We start from the raw sequence: 27,332 nt of genomic DNA, 5'->3' as shown, positions 1-27,332 counted from the left end.
GCTATTTTAAAATTTGAGGTAATGCCTAGCATTCCCAATTCTGTTTGTCATGAAAATGATGTGATATTTGATTGAAATGAATAGTGGCTTTATCCCCTTTCAGTTAGATCATGGAGCACACTATGCAAGTTTTCTACTGCTGATAGCATTCAAGAGTACAGGTCAGGGATGCCTGAACTGTTCTGTTTCATCAAGGAGCTAAAAGTGTAATTTGCTTACTAACTTAAGCAGCTTGCATAACTCACAGTAACTTACCATCTTTAAAAGCTAAGCTATTTATAATGATCAGAAAAGGATTCAGAGATCATCTGGGAGTCTTTATTTACAGGCTGAAACTCAGCTGATTTTTTTCCAGATTATTTTTTTAGACTGAGATTCTAGAATCGATCTGGATTAGAAGGAGAAAAGTGTGAACCTTCATCTGGTATTGTCTGAAAGTGAGAAATCTCACTGTTATATATTCTCTGGAAGCTCACTACTTATGAAAGATGACAGCTGTAGTGGATGCTGTAATGGTGTTGCCTCAGTTGTGGGGAATAGGTTTCAAAATTTGAGACTTCACCACCAAATGCACCACTAAAGTACTTAAAAAGTCTGGCTGGATCATCCATCTGCCAGGCAAGCAGAAATGATAGACTATGAGTTACTAAGAAAGGAAGCACCTTTCTCACACTTCCAGTTCCCACCAGGTACCACTTCCACTCATATTTCACAACCGCCACTCTCCTTCAAAGCCCAGATGGCCTTTCTGTCTGGTGTTTAAAAAGACAGGGGGAAGTAAAATTCACCATTCACTGAACTTGGGATGTACTTTTTAGAAGTGCACTGGTTTTATGCACCTGTTTTGAAGTGGGTCAGTATCACACAGCCTTGAATGGAGAGATGGCTCAGTGAAAACAGAGCACTCCTCAGGGAAAAAGTGGCATTACTCTCATTTTAATATACTCAAATTAAGATATGGTTAAGGAATGCTTTTCTTAGCTAGCAAGTCTGAAGAGTTAAACTGAGTATCTTGGGACTGGGAGGTGCAACCTCTGTCCTTAGATGTTTTCTCCTTATCCACTTTCCTTTTACCACCACCTTGCTTCAGCTGATGCTACCCAGAGTACAAATGGAGACTGATGCTTCTCTTAGAACAGGGCTGCCTGCATGCCATTTCCTCTTTCCACAACATCTGATTAGTGCCAGTAGCTACATTAGTATTGTTGCAAGTCCAAAATACCAAAATACCCTGGACTTACCAAGAACCAACAGCTGTGAACTTTCAGTTACTTCCCCATGAAGATTAGCTGCCTTGCAGGAGTATAACCCCTGATCTGATAGAGAAACATTTGCTATTAACAGCAACCCATCACGCAGATGGTGAGTAGAGGACAGCTTGACCTTGTTCTTAAACCAAGTAACTTTTGCTTCAGGAACACCTGGAAAAACATTGGCAAAGTGTAACTAACACAAGTAAGAATTACAAGGCAAAAAATACTTGTAAGGCAAACAGTGGAAGAAGAGATGAGAAGTTCTTAGTGAGGGCTAAAGAAAAAGGGGAAGGGACAAACAAGATTTCCTATGGCCACAGTCCTTTAGAGCAGTGACTCAAATAAAACTAAATAAATACAGAGACAGACACAATTAATATGCTCCTTGTAGGCAGCTGCTCAGACAGTCCTAGTCTAGAAAGGCAGATTCCTCTGCACTTCACTAGCAGCAGATGAAACTGGTTAAAAGTGAGATCCCCTTAATGTTGAGGTATTGCTGTTGAGTCTAAGAAAGGTGCACTCTGCCTACAAAATGTCCACCAATGCCACAAAAACGTTTTTCTGATTGTATTCTACAAGTGGGTCCTTCCTTGTCTTCAAGGAAGTAGTATTGTGTAGTGTTTCTACACTAACAGGAGATTTGTAGGTACAACTGTTCCTACAGTTTGCTTTGGGGAAGATGAGCAGTGTATGTCAATGAGCAGCAGTTTAATTTTCTTTTGAGCTCCCATCTTCAATGACACACGCAGCCTCAAGAGGGGAACAGGAGACAGCCAGCACAGGGACGAGCAAACGCATCATGTTGCCTCACTGCCGCAAGGGGTAGCAAGAGCATTTCAGTTGGCTTTGTTGGGTAACAATGGATACCAGAGGACAAAGGGCTGAGTGTTTCCCTCGCAGAAATATCGCAGAGATGCAAAGTCTGAGAGGTGCCAGCTGGAAACAGAACTCACTTTCTGGGCAGGCAAGATTTTAGGTAGTGAGTAATTACCCAGGTCTATTATTCTTCAGCTTTCCCCTCCATCAATTTACGTATATGCAGCGTAAAAAGCCTAACTGGGATAATAGCAAGCAGGATTGTGTAAGCCAGTTGAGATAATTTTGCTAAACTAGTGGCTCTGGGAGAAATGAATCATTGCAATACAAGTTTCTAACGGTGGTGACTAGTTTCCAGTGCCACAATATTCTTGAAATAATGAATTATATTTCACAACCTGGTATAGCTGATGAATAAACATGGGCCATAAATCAGGGCAAGAACATAAAACTTCCAGCATGTAGGTGAAATACAGAGAAAAGGACTGTTTAGGAGAACTGAGAGAACTGAAAATTAGAAAAAATTGCAAAAATAACCAAACCAAACCAAACCAAAAAAACCAAAACAAAACAAAAACAAAACCCCAAACCAAACCAAACCAAACAAACAAAAACAAAAACAAACACAAACAAACAAACAAACAAACAAACAAAAAAAAAACCAACAAAAAAAAAACAAACACACCCACCAAAAAAACCCAAAAAACCCCCCCCCAAAAACAAAAACGGAAAACACACACAAAAACAACAAGGAGATAAAGGACGGGAAGGTAATATATTTTAAGCCACTTCTCCAAACCTGTTCTGACTCAACAGTCACAAATTGTATATGACATTTTGCAGAATGCCCTATGAACTAGATTTTTAAAACTGGTTCCTTCTTACATGTCAAACTGTATTGTCAGTAACAGTCTGGGCCATATTGCTTGAAGCTTCTGGTATGCAAATGAATATCTGCACAATTTAAGCACTGAAATCAACTGAAAACTCCCTACTGATACTGATGTGATCCAAATTGCTCTCACATTCTATTTTTAAGTGAAATGGCGCAGAGTAGTCAAGTTACCCACACCAAAAATGCTGCTGGCTTTCTGAAGCTTGGAGCAAATCCTCCAGCTGGGAATCACAGGCATCTGCAAGACTCCTGAGTGACTTTTGGGTGGGAGTTTCCCTAGGATTAGTTTTGGAGAAGTCTGGAACTGACCACAATCACCTAACAATAGTTAAAAAAATACATTCCTTCACCTCTATCAACAAAACAGTGAAGTTATGTCAAGTGGAATATTGTTGGTTTTCAATATTGATCAAACCCACAACACTGTCTTTGTGGTAAAACTGAAATAGAATTTCAGCTTGACATAAATCATGTCAGGTGCCATTTAAACTCTAAGGCATCAAGATTGATTTTATTTTCCCTTGCCTTTTAGTTAATATATATACATTTCAACCAAGCAGACAGATTTTGACAGTGATTATGCACTGAGGTTGCTTATGCAACAGAGGTTGAAAAGCAATATAAATTTACTCCCTAGGCTTTGGTCGCATACTCTTCTATTATCTTTTATTTTTAAGAAAACTTCTCCAGGTTTATCAACACCTGTCAGCAGCAAGTGTATATTTCTGGCCCTTGACAGAAGACAGCTTTAGAAAATACCCTAACTGATCCTAAATATTCCTCTTATAAATATCTATTCTGCTGTCTTGCTGACGCTCAGTAAAGGTGTGTCCTTACATGAGCTGAGATACCAAGATCCAATACATGCATGGTCATACAGCACAGTGATAGAAACACAGGTTATATTAATGGGATTAACTGTCTCCAAACTCTGAGAACAACTCTCACTAATTGTGCTGGCTCAGGACATCCTGACATGACTAGAGAGAAAGTACTAGAAGGAAAAAAACTATAGCTTTACAAGACTGTATGAAGAACTGTTTTCATCCAGACAAGTCTCCCCTTATTTTATGGATATACTGGTTTGCTTTTTAACTGTGTTAACTTTGTTCTCACATTCTAATCTATTTTTTATTGCCAGATGTTATTGCATGTTAATTTACTATAATTCAGTAGCCATTTAATTGTTTATGTTTTCTGGGGAGCTTTAGCAAACTATACAGATGTAACATTCATCTACTCTGAAGAAGTCTCTAGGATACAACACATTTGCTGACTGCCGAAATAGTGTATGTTACTCTTATCCTTAGAATTGATTGTTCTAAGGATGATAAAATAATAATAAAAAAAGGCTGGATAATCATAAAGCTGATGTTAAAACAAAAAATGCTTATATTAGAAGGAAAATTGCATCTATTCTCATACTATGTTAGAGGTTTTATGAGATGGTTCATTTTCCAGGTGTAGGCAAAACAGTTTATAGAAATTTCTGTTCTTGAATCATTTCTCAAGGTGGTTTTTTTGTAATTGCTGTTGAATTATTTTAGTGTTGAACACTATTTTTACAAATTTGGGATTCTAGTGCCCATAAAACGTATCTGCCCTTGTTACTCAGTCTCTTATTCCCTTTATAACATCCCACCTTGTGGTTTATGATTTTATGATAATTTTAAGAGCTTAATCTCTGGTGTCAACTTAATTAACATTTTCTGCAGAGGCAGTAGCAGAAGATTTTTTTTCACCCATTGAGAAAATTAGAACTTAAAATTTCCTCTGTGTCATAGAAGATTCCAATATACAAATACTAGATAGCAAAAAGCCTTCTAGATGTGAAGACACTGCTAAAATTTTCCATTTTGGATGTTATCATAGTGGGTGAGTTTCACAAAATTGCTAGAGATTCCTCTGAGAAAAGACTTTCAATCTGTGCCCCTAACCATTTTGTGCTTATCTCCTGTAGTTTTCTGATATTAGAAATATTGTGGCAACTTTGTTTAGTCACATCCTGTTGTTTTTATGGTGCTTTTATACAGGAGAGAAATAGCTACACTTCTTAGATTAGCAATAACTGTTTGTTCGTTATGTGTTTGGGCAGCTAAGAGAACCCAGAGAGAGAAATCTAAAATAATTTGTGTTAATGTAATATTTAGTCTCTTACACACAATGTCCATGCAGATGAGCATGGTGAGGCTTGGGGAAAAAATAGGTATCATTTTCATCTTCTTCCTTGAAAGCTGCTGGACATCAGTCTGATTACAAGAGTGTCACACTATGCATAAAAGTGTAATGAATCCATGGTATGGCCCGAGGTCTTTAGAGAATTCCCAGCTCCTCCTCCTAATATCAACATCATTCCCACCAGCAGCTGTAGGACTGCCACACACAGATAAGGTCAGCCTATTTTGGTTACCATTGGAAGGAGACAAACTGTCACTGTAGGACTGAGAGATTTCCAGTCTCCGACTGGAAAACAGTTTTGGGGAAAATCCTGTTTCAGGCCTGCACTTCCAAGATGAAAAAAAAGGAAAAAAACAGAAAAAAAATAGTGCTAGCATGCCTTTAATGTAAAATAAGTTTGGCAGGAAAAGAAGAAATTAGCTGAAGTGATTTTTAAATAGCCTATCAGTGATAAAGGTAATCAGTGCATGCTTGTATATTGTCACCAAAGATGCCCAACATGTAGCCACATGTATCAGCTTTGCTCATCCACACCATACGGTCTCTTACAATGATGCCTGTCACATTGACTCAATATTTTTTTCAAGCCCTATTTTCTTAAGCCACTACACTTGCTTTGTTTGAGATGGATAAAAGGAGGACAAGTTCTATGGTAAGGATTAATGGAAGCAATGTAGTTTGCCCAAGACCTAGGAAAACCTTGCAATTTCACTCAGCTGCAACTGGAGATACCAATTTAGCAAAGAATCCCCCACAAATTTATAGCCAAAGGCACCCGTGCAGGAGAGAATAATTTTTTACCTGCAACTTGGCAGTTAATGCTAACATTTGCTTTCTGGATTGTTTTCAGCATGCTTCCAATATCAACAGTGACAGCAGGTGATTCAGTGTTGATCATGGTAGCTCTTGATGCCTTGATCAGTGGCTTTCCTGGATAAAAGAAGCACCACAGTTTATCATACCAAGCACATTGGACTCATTGAGATTGGTGGGCTGGAACACTCTTTGTGAAAGTACACACAACAGACAGGAGCATAAGGGAAAATTAAGTGTGAGGCCACCTGCTTTTTGTAATATTTGAAATGTGTCACCAAATTCCATGGGTAAAGCTTTCTTGAAAAAAGAAAACGCACACTTGAAGCAGAGACAGAATAGCATTAAAGACATACGGACATACAGGAGAACCAGCTGAATCAATAAACACCAGCACAACTGGAGGTGCAGCAAGATGCTTGTCTGGCACTGAAACTGCACTACCACCCTTTGGTAAAGACCAAACACAGGAGCCTGACTGATGGCTACAGGCACAGCAGAGAAAGTTTAGAGTAACATGCAAGCTTTTTTTACACATTAATCATTGGTTTCCTTAAACTACAAGGGAAACACTGGGGTGGGGAAGACCAGATCATAACCAGAAAGTTTTCTCATAATGGCCAGCACAAGAAGATGAGGGATATAAACTGTATTAATGCAATACACTGTTATTACACATTTTAGATAAAACAAAACAGGTTATCTAGTGGGAAGTAGTTTATCTCTAATAGAGCTACTGCTTTGCTCACAATAAAGAGTGCTTTCAGCATTAGTGACAGCAAGTCAAGGTATTTTGCTGCTCTTGTCTTTGTGGGATTACTTATGAAGCTATCCATCTTCAATGGCTCAACAAGCCTTCTGCAAATACTTTTGTAGGGCTACTGTAAAGGGATGCTAACAAAACAGGCCAGAGGTACCCAAGCTTAGCTTTGAGAGAGAGAACTAATACAGCAGAGCTGACAAGAGCTGAATTAAGGCTCTCCCCTATCTCATAGAAAGTGCTCTGCAGTCAGGATGTTGCAGGAGTAGCAAGATATAACACAATTGCTTTAAATGGGATGAAGCTTGGGTGGTTTTGGCTCAGTGTTGCATTTTCAACGATATAATTTTCCAAAAATCTATAAACACCTTTCCCCCCCGCTCCCATTTTAAATAAATGCTCAGATGCCAAACCAGATATCATCATTTGCCTCCAAAAGCTGCAGTTTTAGGCTAATGTCTATTTCCAGCTTTATTTGTATGTTAATTTGGTGCAGACTGATGAAGAAAAGATGGATGTGAGAAAAAGCATTTGATTTCATTGAGCTCATGGAGAGTTCTGAAAATTTAATTCAGCCTTATATATAAATCTCTCTATATAGCTGTATTTCCAGGGCTTTTAAAAGATACCATTCATCTGGAAATCCTGTCATATCAGTTTGGCATTTATTTTGTACATTACCCTCTTTTATTTTGGTGATTTTAATGCCTAAGAATGGCTAAGTAAAATATTACATTTTATTGTTGAAATACCCCCAAAAGTTTTGATCCTTTTTGGCAAAGTCTAAAGAAAGGAAAAATTCTTCAGCTCCCCATCAGCCTTTTATTTTCCTGATTGGTTTCCATAACCCCACCACAAGATTAAAAATATTTTAGCTATTCAACACATAAATGAGTAGGAAACCATTGAGAAAACAAAAAGGAGCATATTCCACTGTCTTTTTTTTTCCATGCATGTGTTAAATGAATCAGAAAATTCTTCAATGAAATAATTTTTCTGCCCACTCTTGATTCCTCTAAAGATGATCTCAGCTTTCCAGATTTTTTAGAGAAAATACTTCCATTATGCCAAAAAGATTGTTACTTTGTTCCAAAAACTGCTTTGTATTTCACTTTGATATTTATGGCCTCATTTTATAGGCTGTTCAGCCTATTTTGTGTTGGATGTGAGATGCAAATGTAAAGAGTTCCTAAGAGGAGTTCTGCTTGAGTCTGGGATGCATGAATGTTAATTTACCCTAAAGTTTAAATTATAGCTTTGATAATTAATTATAATTGAAAAGCTAAAAGTTTTCCTGTGCCACATGTATACCTAACACTTCATTCTTTACAGTGTTATACAAAATTGTTTCCACAACATGTTGTACAGAAGTTATGGCTTTCGCACTCACTGGAACAATGTGACAGAGTAGCAGTTTTGACTGATGATTTTTTAATCTCATTTTCAGCTTCATGCTGGTGCAACATAAGAGTTTTAGTATGGAGCTGCTTCTTCTAAAATTGGACACTACTCTAAACAGCAGCACTGCTACCATGCTGCCTGGAGTTCAGCAAAGGTACTTCTGATAGTAATAGTGTAAAAAGGATCATTCTCTTCAGTTTTGCCTACAGGTAATTTGTAGCTCTGATGCAGATTTTTTTTGCTCTGGAAGATTCACCTGTTCTGCTAAAGGACAAGACAAGGGCTCTTTCTAGTTGATTTACTGATCTTATAAGCATTACTGTTATCCACTATTGCCTTCTACATTTTTTTTTTTATGTTTCTCTTAACTGATTTTTTTTTCTGTATTTGGTGTAAAAAAATTATTTTTAAAAATTAAAGCTTATCAACAGCTATTCCTTCCTCTAGTCGTACATGGATACAATGGTAGCTGGTGGTTGCTGCCTAGGCATTGGAACCTTCCAAGAGTTTCCACACGCTGAAACAGTGGAATGGATAAGTCTGCAAAATCAGTAAGTTTTCCAGTGTTCCTGGCATATTTACCTTTTCCTGGGTAATAAATAGGATCTTCCTTCTGTAAAACCTCTCTGCCTTGTCACAATCATTAGCTGTCATTGTTCTGTTCCCCTCTTTCTCAACAGTTCCTCATTCATGTTTGCTGCTCCATTTCTGCTAGTTCTGATGTGGTTTTGAGCCTGCTGGCTCTGCCAGGGAACTGTGAAGAAGCTGGATTCATACTTCTATACTTCTAACATCTTTTGCCATTGTTTTGTTTTGTTTTGTTTTGTTTTGTTTTGTTTTTTTTTTTTTTTTTTTTTTTTTTTTTTTTTTTTTTTTTTTTTTTTTTTTTTTTTTCTGGTTGAGTTTTCTTTAGAACTGAATTCTAAACCAGCACAGGATATTTAGTCTGCTTTAGAACCTGTTACTAGAGGAATAGAAACATGGAATCTAAATTTTTGAGAACCTCTATTTGCTACAATTGAAATAGTGTCAGCCACACTTGTGATTGAATATGATAGGGTGTTTGATCCTGCAAAAGATAGCTATTGAAAGCAATTAGACAGCTTGGGAAGTTTTCTGGCTTGCCTAATTTACACCTGAGTAAGTCCTACAATTCATCTGTTATACTTGAAGAGATCAGTGTTAGGTTTAAAATGAAGCGGAGAAGTTGGAAAGCTTGGACTGCACAGCCCCTTATGGGCTGCCAATAACCAGGATAAGCGCTGTTTTAAGTGCATGTCAGATGCAAGTGAGAAAAAGCATGTCTTGCAGAGACACATAAACCTCACAAACTATCCATGGAAGCTGGACAATGCCTCAGGTTTTTGCAGTGCTCACACCCTGCGTTTTCACCAGCGTACTTCTGTTGACGTGTTACTCAGCTTTAGCAGCCATCAGTTCCCCCACAAACAACTTCTGTCCAGATTCACACAACATGGACCATCTTGCAATCAGAGAGGTTAAACTATTACCTGCCAGGGTGACAGCAATGGAGACAGAGTCAGATCCCAGGGCATTGGATGCATTGCAAGCATAGAAACCCACATCAGATTCCACAGGTGCTAGAATTTGCAAGGAGTCATCAGGCTGAAGGAGCAACCTGGCATAAAGAAGAAAGAAAGAAAGAAAGATATAATAGTCCCTTAGTCTATGTGAACATGACCATATTTACTGGGAATTTTCAGGCTTAGGTAATGTTTTTTATAAATGAGACCTTTAGGTTATATTTAAAAATCTATGAAGAAATTAAAATTCTTACACTGAGACTGTAAGTTGTGATTACTTAAATTAAATTTTAGTCTCATTCCCAGTTCCTCTACTACTGATATATGTATTAAAGAAAGATTGCTGAGTAATTAGGACATCTATGCAATGAAACCTCTGCTGTACCACTTCTGCATAATACTGACTGAGTTCCCTAGCATTGCTGTCTTCCAGTTCTGCAACATAGGAATAGCAATAGTAAGAAAAAGCCACATTATCTCAAGGGAAAAATCATGAAACATGATGAAGCTATGCAGAAAGAATTGAAGTGAACCATAGGTTCACTGTTAAAGACTGAAATGGGTTCAGATTCTTTTATTGATGGGCAGCTTGTACAAACTCGGCAGTCTTGATTATTCCCTAATAGTCAGTGAAGATAGAGAGGAATTCTCAGCTCCTCCTTGGGCCACTTTTCTTTCCTCCGCCAGTAAGAGGAGCTGAACATGAGCTCAGTGTACTGCCTATGGTTAAATGGAATTAATATGGTCTTAGTGGTCTTATGAACTGCTTCTTTTCATGGTCTGGTTTTGCAGTGGTATAACTCATAAGGTCCTGACATACACCTGTTTCAGTAAGAATTTAATCCATGGATTTGTGTCAATGCTTATGTACCCTTATTTTAATCACACTGTGTTTCCTGATTACTGCTCCTTTCTCTGAGCCTTCTTTTTAGCTGAAACTGTTGATAAAATCTAATCATACTGTTCTCATCAGCAACTTTCAGCAGCTGTTGCTGGTAAACTCTCAGTTGAGGCTGTGATTCACAGTGGCAAGGGTGAAACAGGGGGAGGGAGATGCCTGCAAAACACATGCAATAAAAGTCTGCTCACACATCCTGGAATTGATGAGTTTCTTCACACTCCCATCCCCCCATTAAAAACTCTTGTCTCATGGACCAAAAAGCCACAGACACTTGATTTTGTACAACACTGTGGGTGGTAGATCTCTAAAACAAACCAGATTATGGCCACCCAGCAAAATCTATTATAGGAAAAAACTCCAGAGTTAACATTTTTTTTTTACCCTTTTGTGAGTAATAATAAAAATAGTAATTATCAATAAAAGAGCTGCCTGTTGTTAAACAAGTTTTGTACATGCTTATAAAAATTCACATTTTCAAAGAAAATATTAATACTTTTCTCTGCTTGCACAGCCAAAAAAACAGTGGCTGAAATGATTCCCTTCCCACTTTTGCTGTCAAAGATGTTTTTCTTACCTCTTAGTCATAAGCAGGGCTGACTAGATAGCCACTGCTAACAGTAACAGTAAATAACAGCATTTTTTACTTGCAGAATTAATGTTAGCATGCATCAGTATCTCACATGTAAAGTTTTAGTTTAACACTGACTGCTTCAATCATTACATGAAATTCATTAAATCTTCAGAAGTTGTCCCAAATTATAACAGCCTGTAACATTTAAAATTCTATGTGTTCATGTCTGCAAATATAGTATGTAGGCAGATCTTCTAGTCTACACCAAACTAATGCTCACAAGACCCCTAAAATAGTATTAATTAATTTTTTCTGACATCTTCGGGTTGAGGAAAGGTCTTTCCTAATAATACACCTTATAAAACACAAAGATGAATATTTTGTTTGTTGTTAATCACCTCTTGACATAAACCTCTCTCTGTCAGCTTAAGTCCCCTCAAGATCCAGCACAAATATTATTAAAAATAGAAGTAGTCCAGGTAGATACTTGCCTTTTTAAAAAAAATAAACTCCAACACAGCTCTATCCTTCTATCCTCTCAACCCAAGTTTTAATGTCCTTCTCCAGAAACAAACATACTGTCCTCTTCTTTTCAATAATTCTGTTATTTGTGCATCACAATTTGGCATAGCTGCTTTTCTTGAAAGCACATCCTTTATTATTATTCTTTGTAAAGAATTATTTTGGCTGAATTCCCTATTTGCTCATAGATTGCTATTTTTATTAGGTATTGAGTTGCTTGTCAGGGGTGGAAAAAGAAAAACCAGCTGTAGCAATTCTTTATGTCACCAGCATGTCTTCAGATTCTCATTTATGGACTGAAAATAACACAGCTTAATTTTAATCAGTCTCATTTCAGTTGCTCCACACTACATTGCCTCCAACACAAAAAAATATTTTGTAGGACATATATCAATGTCCTGGGTTGCAGTGTAGGATGTACACAAAGTATTTATTCTATCACCATCTTCATGAACTGTTGAAACCAGGTGGGGCAGTGATTTCCCAGGCCCCCTTCCTTTGGGCTGTCCCCTGCTAATGGCCCATTAACGCCTTGCCCATGACTCACAGGTAACTCCCTCCAGGAGTTATCTCTGTTTAATGGGCCATCAAGGACCCACTTCACAACTCAACATCCCATTGTGAGATGCTCTGCCCAGGGGGAGGAGCCAAGCATTCCCACCTGGATATAATCTGGGATTTGGGACAGTACAAGTAGCCCTTACCCACTGGATTCCCAGAGGACCAGAGCTCCCAGACCTTTCTACAGGATCACTGCTTCAGGAAGAACACCTCATCTGGACTGCTTCCACCATCCTGCTCAGGCTGTATTCTGACTCTGTCAATGATCCTTTGTGTTATTGCATTTATTTTATTTTATTTTTACCTTTTTACCTTTCTTCTTTTTAAATTATATCTCTGACTTGGAGCCTCTCACTCGTTTTACTTTCAAACCACAACAATCAATGACTAAATCAGGCAGCACCTCGCAAACACCTAACTCTGTACCACTTACTGCTCACATGCTGCTTCATATTCTTTTATAAAATTTCTTTTTGTTTTAGGGAAGTTGAATTATCAAGTACCAATGGATCCCCAGTGACAGAAATTGCAGCATACTTGCAAGGCTTACTAAACAATGCATAAATTCCTCAAAGATTTTTCACTTTTAAAACTGATTCCTGAAGAACTTAATCTGAATATTCTCTAAAATAAAACATTTTCCAACATATACAGTAGTCTAAAAACATTGGTATGGATACTAGTAGACTCTGAAATAGCATTCAGGGCCCATGTTGATGTTGACACTTTAACCTTAGGAGAAAGTATGGACTCTTCTGTTAAATATGCACACAGGCTGAATATGCAGACACAAGTTGGGGAACCACAGATATTTTCAATTCTTTTGGCTATTTGTGTCATATGTTTTCATTCTGTTGAGTAACTGAAAAACAGCACTTTTGAGGGTCATATGTTATATCTTTTTGTAACTATACTTAGACTAAAGAAAATTAATCTTTGCAAGGATAGCCAAGCAATAGGAGTCATAATTTTAGGTGGATGAAACAGCTCATGGAATGGGGAAATGAGAATAAAGGTATACATCAACCATCATTACTGGACATCATTAGCTTAGACAAAATCCATGGCCACAATGTGTGAAAGAGAATGCTTTTATCTCAGTGGTTTATATATACAAAAGAGGTAGCTGTCACCCAGCCTAAAACCAGCAGCCTATACTCTAAGAATTGTAATACCAACCGAGTACTTCTGAAATCTCAGTATATTCAGTAGGGTGTCACCTGAGGAACTTCAGCACTACTTTCTGGCCATTCTCAGCAGAAGTGTCTCTCTTTGATACTGCTACAGGAAAGCCCACCTCTATTTATTTTCATATTCCTATTAAGACAGAGGTGGGCTGGAAAATCCTCTTCTCCATTCCATAGCTGGCAAAGTACAAAGAAAACAAACTGCAGAGCTGAAGGAGAGTTCAAGCATACCAGACCCCACCACATGTTTATGTCTGTGGCCTTGCAGTTTACACCAGTATGCTGTTCTTCCATTGACACAGATGACTGACAAGCAGCAAGAGCATTCTGAGACAAAACCAGAATACTGCTCTTAAAAAAACCCAACAAAAAATCCAGAAATTTTTTTTTTTTTACACACCATGATTTCTAAACTTCCATTAACTCCAAAGATATAGGTGTTAAGTTACATCTTAATCTCAGATCTTGGTAATTTCCTGCCCCACACACCAGCCTGTGGGAACTATAAATGATGAGTACAGAAGGAATTTCATCAAGCGGAACCTGCCTTAACATTTAAAGAAGAGTTATCAATGACTCATGCCACTAACTGGAAAAGAAATTATACTTTCTTGAGACTTTCTGATAGAAATTTTGAGCACACACACAACTGACTGATAATTCAGAAACAAACCACAACATTCAGGGCCCATGGTCATTTCAGCCAAACTGAATGGGAAAAAAAGATTGAAAAGGAATTGTGAAATTATATATAAAAATATCTGAACTGAAATTTCAGGAATCATAGAAGTGTCTTTTATTTCAGCTAAATTAATCTACTTGTTGTGACACCATCACAGCTTACAGGGTGTGAAATAAACTTGCCAGTTTCTCATGACTGTAATGTCTATTCCTGGTATGTGAACTTTATGTGATGTCCCTTCCCTTTCATGGATACCACAGAAGTTACAGTCATTTCAAGTAGTGAAAAAACCCTCAATTTAATGGCTCAATTCTAATGGGATAAAACCACTAGATGACAATTTATATATGAAACTTGTTTTGGGGGCAGCCTATAGTAATTTTCACAGGTGTATGTCGAAATGAAGGAAATCTGTATGTCCAAGTCGTGATTATGACTACATGTGATTTCCACCAGAGGTACATTCCTGTTCTCAGTGACCTCTACCCATTCAAAAGTTTTTTTTTTAATGTTAAATTTAATATATTAGCCTTCAGATAGAGAGGCAAGAACCAGGAAACTCAGATCATTATAGAAGTGATCTGATTTTTTCATTGATTCAATAGTCAAAATAAAGAAGGAGCTAATAAATTAAATTCATAACTGTATAGAAGGGGCAATTTTACCTATATCAAGACTTTACTGGATGATCCAAGGGCACCACACTGGAAATTAATTTTTGTCTTGACTCCATCTTTTCTCATGACCTTATGATTAAACGTATTTGTCTTAGCTGAGGTCAGTATCTTGTGCAGAAGTAGTTGCTAACAGATCCCTGGACAACTTTGTTGTACTGTGTTGCTCATTATTACTGTCTTTTCCTGTTCTTATATACTGATTTCTCACAGAACAGAGCCCAAGCATACACATGAGAAGAATGTATGTTATCAACACAGTTAAGCATATAACTTGTACTGAAAATAACCTCTTCTTCTGTGCTCTTCCACACAAATGAATGATGTGGAGTGATTGGAAAGTAAAGGCTACCTGAAAGCATTTTGTTGTGTCAGCTCCTCAGACTGCACTTGGGACCAACATTCCAGAGTTTAAACAGATGAGGATACACCAATTTACATGAGAAGACAAATGCTAAATGATCAGTCTGTTCAGATGATATCTGTAAAGCTGCAGATAGCCATGAAGTGTATTTCCACAGTTTACAGCCTTCATCAGAACATACACAGTAAATGGTGATTGTAATGCCCTTTGAGGTTTATCCTAGGGCAATTTAATGCATGGAAACATATGTGTAAGGCCAAAGCGTCATCTCCTCCATCTTCTCTTACCACAACCATGTCTGTCAGGCCCTCCTGGACCACTAGGAGAAATGTAATTTCAGGTCCAACAGAGCATGACAGCAACAATTAATGACCAGTTTTCATATCTCAATATCAATCTTCATAGCAAAAATCTCTGCCTTCAGAAGACAAACTAAGGCTCCCAATCTCTGGATGAGGAGTGTTCTGTTGACTTAGGACAACTAAAGGACATAAGCAGGCGCTTATGTCCTTTAGTACTTTACAATCCCTTCTTTTTTATTTAAACAGAAGCAAAGTTCCTGTCTGCCACACTAGTCTGACCCACCATCCAGACCTTGCTGAAGAGTTACAGTTTACCCCATTTACCACTTTACATGTACCTGCCCTTCTTTCTATTATGAAATCACACAACAGCAAAATATGGTTTTGTCCATGGGACTGACAGGCAGCAAAACATGGAGAATGATAAGTGAAAATATCAATTATTTTCTTAAAAGTTAAATAACATGCTTTACCTATCATTGTATTTTACTTCCTCTCCATTCTTAGCCCAGCTGATGGTGGGCTTTGGGTTTCCCACTGCTTCACAGTGAAGCAGCACACTCAGTGTGCCACTTGCTAGGACCACTGTCTGTCCTAGGTGGGTGACAATCTCTGAAGCAGACAGTTGTTGTGCTGCTGAAATCTTTCGGAGGATGGCAGGCTTTTGATGAGGCCTGTGCAAGCCATTTGCCAGGTCTACAGAGGCGGGAATAAATGTTTCAGCAGATGATGTCCTCAGGGAGCTGGTAAACCCAGACACATGTCTTTGGAAAGGGTACTCCACTGAGGCTGAATCAACTTTTCGTCTTGATGCTTTGAGGACAGATTCCTGGTGCTCCAAGTAGCTCTTGAAAACCTCATGAGCCAGCTTCACAACAAGATGCTCAGTGTAGATATCTTTAAGCTCCTCAGGCTGCTGTGACAAATTCCTTATGATATCATCCAAGTGTTTTTGCTCTGTGACCATAGTAAATGGCAGGCTGTGCTCCCGGCTCTGGTCCTCTTCTGAGGATGTGTTTCTCTCCATGGACTCCTGGGCTTCCCAGGACTCCAGATTTTCCCCTGGCCACCCCCTGAGCTGTAGCAGCCTTGAGACAATATTGTCATACCATCTGCTGGGGTTAGCAAGGTGCCCTTGCTTTTCAGCCTTGCTACCATTGAAGACAATCCCATTGAGATGCTTATCCTCTGTTTGCAAGGCATTGTTTAAGCCAGCTTTTCCCATTACTTCTTCCTCACTAATACCAGCTGGCTGCCCAGCAATGATCTTTCTGTTGCTTCCAATCAGTTTAATTATGAAATTCTCCCGGGCTGGCCCTGCTGTGCAAGTGTATGTCCCAGTGTCTGAAGGCTTCAGATCATGGATTTTCATGAACCCATAGGATGCAATGGTGATGTGAGCTGAACTGACAAGCCTCTTGTTATCCTTCTCCCAGGTGATCATTGATTTCCGGAACCTCCTGGTAGGGCATCGGAGAATTACAGAAGTTTTGGGTAGCAGGTAGGCATATCCACCTACAATGAAGTGCAGTTTCTTCTGCTTCCTTGTCTGAATGTAAACTTGCTTTACAGCCATAATATGGGGGCTTTGCTTATGAGCTGGTCTGTTGTGCCCTGAAATACCATTATATAATTAGTGTGATGTGATACCATCAATCAAAACAAGCAGTTTACATTGTTGTGGGCAGCATTTCATCCATTACACAGTATTGGGAAAAAATGGCCACCAGTTGCTGGAGATTAAAATAGAACAATCAAAATAGGAGGAATAACAAGACACAATTCAGGAATGTAAAAGTAGCTTAGAGTATATGCAGAAACCAAATAGCCAGGGATAAAAGCTTTATGGGAGAGGGAAAACTTGAATGGAAACATAGTTCTTGTTGTTAAAGTACTTAAACAAAGACTTATTTAAGAAATGCACTGGATAGTCAAGTGTTTACCATCCAAACCTTCATAGACAACATTTATCTTGCAGCTCACTAAAATATGGAAGGATGAAGGTCTGTCTACCTCAAGGAGTAATGTTGAACAGAACAAAACTCTCTGGGCTAGGCTTAAAAACATGATAAATATTATTAAAATGCACTAGTTCAGTGTGTCCTTCTGGTTTCCTGATCTCTGTGTCAGAGATCTTAATTATGAAGTACTAAGTTAAGCTGCATAGGCATATTATTAGTAAATACCATGCAACATTTTGTCCAAGCTTTAGTTCCAAACATCAGATCTTCTTTTCTCCCAACATACCCAACATTCAGCAGTTTCAGAGTCAAGCTGAAGCTAGGCTGACTTTCACATATCCAATTGGTTTACGGTAAACTAGGGAAGAATATACAGGGAGACTTGTGATGGGCAAAAACAGATACATAAACTAGCAACATAAAAAACATCCTCATTTATGTTGCATGGTTCATTAGAAATCTCAGATCACAGATGATTTGGAGTGACATAATGAAATAAAAAGTTTCTAAACGATCATAAGCAAAATCCTTTATCAACCATTTTCCTTGCAGCTGTTCTAGCAGAGAGTTTATTTGCTCCAGCCCTCAGGCTACTGTGCTGTATCTCTGAGTCTCTGCATTCCAGCTGTGAAAATTAGATCTAGATTTTTGGTCAGAGTTTTGAGCGAGTTCTTCCAGAAACTAACAGTTCCCTTCCAGCACACTGGCTCACATCCCGCTCCATTAGTGAAATCTGTAGCACTCCTCCACTGGCTTGACTTGTTCACAGACAGAAAAACCCACTCCACAAGACTGAGTAATACTAGCACAAAAGAAGGCTGTGGAGCAGGAAATAGCATGGATTTCTTAGTGAAGGGCTTCCAATCCCTTTTCCACAGACACTGCCAAACACCTTTTCCACTTACTTGCACAGGGGCGTATTGAACAGGGCCTGATCAAGGATGAGAATGGCAAAGGGAGGCAGAGTGAGGAATTGACGATAGCAAAGCCCCCAGTTTTCAGCATCTTTCTGCACATAGCATTTCGACTCTGCGTGCCTTCTCCACAGCTCACTGAACACTAGGAACAGGATGAGAAACATTAGGAGAAACAGAAAAGATGCTCCTTGTCACACACTCTCTCCTCATCTCCCATATCCACATTGCATACACACACCACAAGATAGAACAGTTAGTTTTCAAAATATTGCAACAGAATAAAGCAGAGCAGCATCTGACCATGCAGCTACAAACAGTGCAGGCACAGTAAGGAGATGAAACACTTGTTATTTTCTGTCCTTGTAAGGCTTAGATTCTTTCCATGCTCCCATTACCACTTCTTTTCTGTCGTATGGTGTCCCTTGTTTTAATGGTACTGTGCTACAGTTCAAAGCCAGTCTTTGAACTTTGTTTCTACATGTTTGTGTCTGCTGGCTGGAAAAATTCCTGCTCAAGAGTAGACCTCATGGAGTTGGAGATCACAGTTGCATTCTGGTGTGATAAAATCTGATCTAAGCTTAATCTTTAAGCTTTGCTGTTTCAAATCCATTTAGGAATAATAAAAGGATGAATATTTTAGCCACCAATTAATTATCTTAGTCTTGTAGTTACTACATATGGCTTACACAGAATAGTATTAACCCTCTAATACCAGAGTGCAGTGCTTGTTGCACAGGTGGATATTTTCTGATGGACATCATCACGACTATTCAGTTTCATATTTATGTATATAGCATTGTGGAAAATGAAATACAGGCAGTGCCTTTGCACTGAAACCCAAGCAGGAGTCTGTAAAAAGAGCTAGAAAATGGGTAGAGCACTGTAACTACCATCTTTGCTGCCAGAATGGCTATGTGTCCAAAGACTGTATGAAAACACCCACTAATTTGAGTAAAATGCCCAGACAGATCCTTATAAGAAGGGTGCAGATGAGACAGCTCTGTAGGTTGATTGGCATTTCTTTTATCATTTCCACAAGACAGTTTCCACTACCTTTCATGAAAGAGGACTGGAAGAGTGGTGGCATAGACCGCAAGATGTGGAATTATTTTCATGCTTACTGGCATGAATATTTGCCTTTGCTTTGACCTTATAAAGTAAAATTATATTTTTATACTATCTCTCCTCCCTTCCCCTTTCATTCCCCTCTTCTTCTGTTCCCTCCCTTCCTTTTCTATTTTCTTTATCATAGGAAATGGCTGGAGTGGCCTCAAGAGGAAAAGACTATTGACACAAGAACAGCTACATTTTGGCAACAAAGAGTGTGCAACCTAGGGTAACAAAGACAGCTATTCATCAATGCCTTGGCTGAAATAATAAGCATAGACATGAACAGAGCCAGGTATTTATTGTTTTGAGCATGACTTGTGTTTACATCAGAAGGGTCTTAATGGTTTGGCCATATGGCTAAAGCATATCTGTGGAAGCAGACACCAAAGAGGAACATGGAGCTAGTTCCCAACCAGGATGATAAGGACAGAATACAGGACAAAACTGAGCAAAACATGCTTTGTGGAGCCTGACCTTATTTGGTTCCTCTAGCCCAACTGTCTTAGGAACTCTCGAAGATATGCACAATGCTCATGCATATAAATAGCATACCTCTGTCCAGTCAGAGAGAAGCCACTCATTGGGACAGTCCTCATTTTTGCAGGTTCGTTGTGTAACAGTCCTTGGCATGGAGCAGAAGGTTTCTGGCAGCTCTAACATGCTTCCATCTGCCAGGCGCTGCTTACAAACTGTGTCTTGCTTCTGGACACCACCACCACAGGTCTGTGAACACTGTGAGCAAAGACAGAACACCACCACGACAAGTCTGTGATCACTGTGAGCAAAGAGAAACAGCCACCTTATATCACACCAGCACCATCCCACTTGCTGCAAAAACTACTTGTGAATTAGGGTAGAAATCAACACTTGGTCTTGGCGAAATAGAAAACATAAACCAAAAATTTCAGGGACCTCAAAGTAGACTGCTTTTAAAAATGCAAAAATTATTTTGGAAAAGAGAAGCAGCTTAGTTTGCTAATATTTAGAAAAACTATTTCAGCATTTCTGAAGTGTTCTGTTTTAAGGTATTGGTTCAAAAGACATGGAAACAGTGAGTCAGAATTGCAGTATGGAGGTGAAAATTTTGTCTTCTCCACCTGGAAAATGAGACACTTGCATTTGATGTTGAGAATATAAATACTAATATCTCTGTTTGAGCTCTGACACTAACGGTGTCAGAAAGAGTGGAAAAGTTTTGTCTAGCAGTAGGTAAGTTAATTGAGAAGATTAATATCCAGAGACCAAACCTCCCCTCTGTCTCTAATGTACATATCCCTCTCTGTATCCATTTTTCTAGTCAAGAAGGGTAGGAAATTTTGAGTAACCAAATTTAGTAGCTTTCCTGAATATTTTTTGTAAATTTAGTTGCTCAGCCCTTTTTTCTGAGGATCCTTTTCATGAGGCTGGTAACAGGCTCCCAGTTCTGCTCAGTTAAGCCAGTTCAACTCCTTTTCTCCTTTTTTCTAGCAAAGGAAAGGGAGAGCTGTTCATTACACTGACATGACCAGAAGTTGTTTATAGCTTGTGACATGGCAATTATTCAAGGGAAGCAGATAATAATATGGAGAAGTATTAAAAAGTATACTTAGGCAGTTAAAAACTGTTTTTAAAAAATCTTGCAGTCATGAGATCTTGCAGTCCTTCTCTCTTAGATAAGGAGCTACATGAACTTTAATGCTAGCCTGAATATTTGGCATAAATATTTTCTTTGAAAGACAGAAAGAAAGTGCAGAAAGACATTTTTATATTTGGTTTCTTTAAATGTGTAAAATTAGCTTTTGTTCTTCTTATTTAGAATATTGCAAAGCTCAAAGATTTCCATAAAATTAAGCAAGAAAAACAGTAGTTTTCAATAAAAGAAAATGTCTATCAGCCTCTCATTTGAGGAAAATTCATTCCTGAGGCGGAAGAAAAATATGATTAAAAGTATTATTCTGATATTGCCTAAGGACTTTTATCATATACAAGATAAAAGCATGGGTTACACACCATGAATATCACAAATTATGTTCCCACTGTCAATCTGTCATATCTCAGGAAGACTGCTTTGCCTTTCCAACTCCACCAAATATATGACAAAACATATATTTTCTTGCTTCTTGGACTTTATTCACTTACATAGTGTTGTCCCTGCACAGGACAGCCCCAAGAGAAACACCATGTGTCTGAAAGCATTGTTCAAATGCTTCTTGAACTCTGTGAGCCTGGTGCTGTGGCCATTCCCTGGGGAGCTGTTCTGTGCCCAACCACCCTCTGGGGGAAGCAGCTTTTCCTGATATCCAACCTAAACCTCCTCTCACACAGCTTCAGGCCATTCCCTTGGGTCAGCACAGAGAAGAGATCAGTGCCTGCTCCTCCTTGTCCCCTCACGAGGAAGTTGTCACTGCAGTGAGGTCTCCCCTCAGTCTCCTTCAGGCAGAACAGACCAAGTGACCTCAGCCACTTCTCATACAGCTTCCCCTCAAGGCCCTTCACCATCCTTGTTACCCTCCTTTGGACACTCTCTAACAGTTTCATGTCTTTCTCATTCTGTGACACACAAAACTGCCCCCAGCCCTCAAGGTGAGGCTGTCCCAGCTCAGAGCAGAGCAGGACAATCCCCTCCCTTGCCTGGCTGGTGATGCTGTGCCTGATGCAGCCCAGGACAGGGCTGGCTCTCCTGGCCACCACTGCTGGCTCATGTTCAACTTGCCACTGACCAGGACTGCCAGATGCCTTTCCATGGTCTCTCATGTGGTTTAATTTTACACTGCTCTCTACTCAAGGTGTACAACAATACAGGTTTTTCCTTACTCACAAAAATTAATTCTCTGCTAAGACTCCACAGTAAGATAAAGCACCTGCAAAAGGAGCAAACACTTATTTCTCATAAGGTCTCTCAGTGTTTTTAAATTCTGACATGTGAAGATTTAGAAGAGACATTTTATGGTGTGGTATAAAAATAGATAGGAAAATATAAGAAAATACTACCAGTTTTCCCATGCTGACTTTGTTTTAAAGTCATTGTTCTATTTATCTTTGGAGTAAAGACAGCACTCAATAGCAAATAAAGAATGTTGGTACTGACACTACAGCACGTATTCAGTAATTAAACAAAGGTGGGTGAAGATTTACTAATGGATGTCTCCCATTTCAGGTATGCAGAATAGATATTTATAGGGCCTTGTAAAATGAAAGCTTAAACTCTGCTCCAGAACCACACCACTGAAAATGTTTAAGATTCTAATGTATATAGTTAAGACACAGAAATATTTAAAAATAAATAGTCTGGAATATGTAAGGAGATGTTTTAAAATTTGTTTGTAATGTTACAGAACTGATAATTATTGTGTATTTATCTGCCAAAAACACTGGAGCTTCAAATGCATTTAATTCAGAGAAGCCTTTCTTAAAAGCATAAAAGGCTTAGAAAAGAAAACACTGGTAATTACAGTTTAAATCTCTGTGTGTTTTTGTTTTTTTGTGTGTGTTTGTGTGTCTGCATTAAACCAGTGTGAGTGAGTGTTCTGAAAAGCACCACACACTCCACTGATGAGGCCAAAGAAATGTATTGAAATCAGGATGTGTGGAGAACAGATTTTACGCTTTCATGTTGGTGAAGTTTTAAAAGACCTTCTCTAGGGTGAGGAAGGCACCTTCCTGAAGGGTCTTTCATGCCCCTGTGTGGGGAGAATCCTCTCAGGATCCTGGGGAGAGGGGAGGTGGGTCCTTTAATGCAAGGAAAGAAATCCTTCTTCAGGTTTCCTTCTGCTGGAGGAATCTACGGCAGTTTTGCTGCATTACTGGAGGTCACCTCCAGAAGTTGTCTCAACCACTCACATCCTTTCCAATTTTTTTTTTCTTTCCACATTTCAGAAGCCAACAGCTGTAATAATCCCTAAGCGTAATGCACAAGCCTCATGGTGCAGGTTTTCAGATAGGAAACCTGCGTGAGGCTGAGCTGCAAGGTCTGGCTTTCCTGCAGGGTAGAAATATTTGTAAAGATGATGGTGTTGCAAAGAAGAAACACAGACATCCTTAAAAAGTGAGAGAATGGAAATTGATTTTGATGGAGTAGAGATTTTTTTCTGGCACCATATTCATCGAAAGAGAAGCAGAAAACAGTAGGGAGATAGGAACATTTTTTGTGCTGTTTTCCTCTGGTGAAAGGTAAGCACAGGAAATACTCAGTGCCTAGCCTGAAAAGTCTGTGGAAGTAAGGCAGAAGAGCTACAATACGACTTTTGTTGAACTGCAGCAAAGAATCACAGTACAGGTTCTTTCTCAGCCCAGAGAAGATACCAGCTACCACAAGTGTGAACTTGTGAACAGTTTGTTTTAATTTCTTATTATTTCTTCTTACTAACATAGTTGTTAAGACTTTTATACATAATCAAGCTTCCTCCTCACTAAGATCTGCTAAACCTTTCAAAGAAACAGGATTTGAGAGCCCTTGAACAGTTTGAAAAATTACTTTAGACAAGTGAAAGTATGCATGTTTAAACTGTTGAAGAAGATGTTACAATCTTGAAAAAATCTGTTTGGAGATAGCTCTAGCAGAAACAATTTGGTACCATTCCAGTGTGGCCTATAGCTAATGGTCACTGTTAGCAGAAAATATATTTTTCCACATACTGTAACATATATCACTTCTGATTGTTCATGTACACTTACAGAAAATTTCTTTCTATAAGGACTGTGCCCAATTATAGGACTTAGACAAGCATAGGTACGCCTTCTAGCATATCCTAATTTTAAAATGCTTGACTACTGTTATTATGTTATGAACTAGTAGAATAATATTGCTATTTATAAACATAGCACTTATTACACCTATAGTTTAGAATTTTTCAAATGTACAACTAAGTATATACATGTGCTGAGTAACAGTAGACAAATAAAAACATGAAATATAACAGAATTGTTTTAAACAGAGGACTAAAGCCATAGGCTCTTTACCGAGCTTTGACAGACCATCAGACTGGAATAAATATTTTTTATCAGGTTGGTTGCCGAAACTCAAAGCTCTCCCAGCTTCATGCACTTACCAAGTTCATAAGTGAGTACACTGATAGTTCCTGGGCTATTAAGTGAAGACCAGATTTTATATACAGACAATGAATAGGCACTATGCAAAATAGTTTTCACATAGGACAGAATGAAGACTTGTACACATGAAAATGAAGATTTAAACAGTTGTTATGCTTACACCTACACCACACAGCAAATTTTTCCTTTAGTCTTGACAATAGTGCAGGATCCTTTCTTCCTGCAGTACTATTACTAAAAATGTAATTTTACAATAATTTAAAGAAGAACCATTAAGTCTTTTGAATTACAGAAGTATTTTAATTTGCAACCAGATTCCAGTAAATTAACTCATTTCAGGGTGCTTTCTAATGAGGGAAAGCCTTGTACTGACCCATTGTGTAGACAGGGATTTTTGTAATTAGTGTAATAAAGCATCCATCTCCCAAAGGGAAGTGTTTAACACACATTTCTTAATCTGAAGCATGAGGAATTTTTCTTGTACTAAACTAAATTATTGTTTGACAATATATGAAATACTCAAATGCTTTAAAGACTCTTTTATCCTTAATGTTTTATATTCCTAGAAACTTTGACATAGCTCATCCAGGTTCACTCACTGCAGCTGACCAATATATTCCAGATATTTTTGTTTGAAATCTATAGCCAGGTGTTAAGATTTTCCAATAACTTTGCATTAGAAATAGCTACAGTCATTATTTACCTCTGGAAACACTGATGCATTTTTTAAGAGCAAAAATGCACACTTTGCTGTTTTTTAATGGCTTGTCAGAATGACTAATGATCCCTGTTGATGGGCTAAAGCAAAACCACAGAATCATAGCATGGTTTGTGTTGGAAGGAACCTAAAAGTTCTAGTTCCATCCCATAGCCCCTGTGCCCCCCAACGTGGGCAGGGACAGCTTCCATTGGACCAGGCTGCTCAAAGCTACATCCAACCTGGCCTTGAACACTTTCAGGAATGGGGCATCCACATCTCCCCCAGGCAACTTGTTTCAGTGCCTTTAGTGTGACTACTCTCACACTAATTTTTTTTTTCCTAATACCTAAACTAAATCTACCCTCTTTCACTTTAAATCCATTACTCTTTGCCCCATTGCTATATGCCCTTGTCAAAAGTCCCTCTTCAACTTTCTTGTGGGCACACGTGAGGAACTGTAAGGTAGCTGCTCTATGGTCTCCCTGGAGCCCTCTCTACTGCTGCTCTCCAGCCTGTCTTCATAGGAGAGGTGCTCCAGCCCTCTGACCACTGAAATGTGTGCAATGAGGACTTTAAGCAGTCATAAAATGACGTTACACATAAATTCTTACCTCTTGCCATTCTGTAGGATACCAGGAGGGTGGGCAGTCAAAGCGATTACAGGCTTGCACGAGGGATGGCTTGGGTTTGGAGCACAACTCATCTGCCAAAATCACTGTCTCGTTGGTCTCTCTTGATAGTAGATGACAGCAGAAGACATCCCGTGTCTGCAAACCAACCCCACAGGTAAGACTGCAAGTGCTCCAATTCCCAATCTCCCATCTGTGAAGGAGTCAGCAGAGAAAATCTTAAGCACAGAATAAATTCACCTTAATTTTTCTCTTATTATGACAGATGGAGTGAAGAAGCAGTAAATGAGAGGGGATTTTCCTTCTTTGATGAATGCCACTCTGATAGCTGGAGGATGAGAGTAAGACGAATATTTGCAGTTCCACATTCTCATCTCTTGTCAGAAGTTCTTGGACTGCAAGTCTCTGGAATTCCTGCAATATCACAGGAAATGTTTTGTGTCCTACAGTAGGCATTTTTTTTGTCTGTAGGAGCATGGACAATATATTGCAAAATAGAGTGGATTTAATCAACTGGTTTTCTCCCCCTATCTTAAAAAAAAATAAAATAAAGGAAGGCAGTAACAAAAGTTTAATTAAAAGAATGTAAAACTGAAATGCTGAGCACAAATTTCTTTGGTATTCCTGACTGAATTTTCTGTACTGTTGAGATAGGAGGTACTAAGTCCTTGAGAGATGCAATGGAAAAACAGGGGATGATCTTCAACCCCTGGATGAACAACAGTCACTAAACAAAATCGTCTCTGAACTAGCTATGTAAATCCTGCATCAGGATTGTTGATAACCATATTTCAGTGTTCACCACCTGAAAACCAGATCTGTGCTATTTGAACTCTACAACCCGTAATTCTGTCAGCTAAACACAAAAAAATATTTTAAATAGGTCTCCCACTCATGTATGAGCTGGAAAGCACTTCAGAGATAAGTAGAAATGTATACACAAAAAATCAGTCCTATATTCAGAAGGAAAATATAAGGAAATAGCCTCCCCAACGAATTCACGCAAAACCCCATGCTGACCTGGATATAATCCCATATCCAAAATGAAAGCATGAAAGCCAGATAGTGCCATGTTTTCAAAATCTGAAGAGTAGCTTCCTTTCCATCATGACATTATTGAAAGTGATTTCTGAGGGAATAAATAAAAAATTCAGGAAAAAGAAGGCTCAGAGAACCCATCCTTGAAGAAAGCAAATCCAGGCAGGAGCTTAAAGAGAGGGATTATGAAGGAGGATACCCTCAGGCTCCAAACAGGATGGAGGCAGATGATAAAGGAAAGTTATGATGCATGTCAGCAAAATGAAGCAGATTTTGTGTAAGAAGCAGGGAAAAACCACTCCAATGATCTGAGATCTTAAGTCTTAATGGAAATAGCTTGGTGCATGTAAAACATATCATGCTAGCAAACACACTACTCAACTAGCAATTTAAGATTGTGCTATCCTACAATCATTGAACAATTCTAACCTCTTTTTATTTTATAAATTTATTTTTTGAGCATGTTTCCTCCCTTTCAAGTAACACCCTCAACAAATGTAAACACGTAAAAAATTTTTTCCTCCC

At 38.6% G+C, this 27,332-nt stretch overlaps 1 protein-coding gene across 1 annotated transcript in view; it reads right to left on the bottom strand.

The window, feature by feature from the left end:
* ADAMTSL1 (ADAMTS like 1) overlaps nt 1–27,332 on the bottom strand; it is a gene marked incomplete at its 5' end in the record, with an annotated part of 171,752 nt that overhangs the window by 25,285 nt on the left and 119,135 nt on the right. Inside the window, 7 exons of the mRNA XM_083883570.1 lie at nt 1,242–1,421; nt 5,944–6,072; nt 9,628–9,755; nt 15,898–17,038; nt 18,291–18,444; nt 19,965–20,144; nt 25,752–25,962. Coding sequence (XP_083739696.1) covers nt 1,242–1,421; nt 5,944–6,072; nt 9,628–9,755; nt 15,898–17,038; nt 18,291–18,444; nt 19,965–20,144; nt 25,752–25,962 — 2,123 coding nt within the window. The remainder of the gene's footprint in view (nt 1–1,241; nt 1,422–5,943; nt 6,073–9,627; nt 9,756–15,897; nt 17,039–18,290; nt 18,445–19,964; nt 20,145–25,751; nt 25,963–27,332) is intronic.

Source organism: Zosterops lateralis (assembly GCF_965231275.1).
Source record: "Zosterops lateralis genome assembly, chromosome: Z".
In the NCBI taxonomy this organism is placed as follows: Eukaryota; Metazoa; Chordata; class Aves; order Passeriformes; family Zosteropidae; genus Zosterops; species Zosterops lateralis.
The sequence above is the reverse complement of the archived record's forward strand: the minus strand, read 5'-3'. Positions and strand labels throughout refer to the sequence as shown.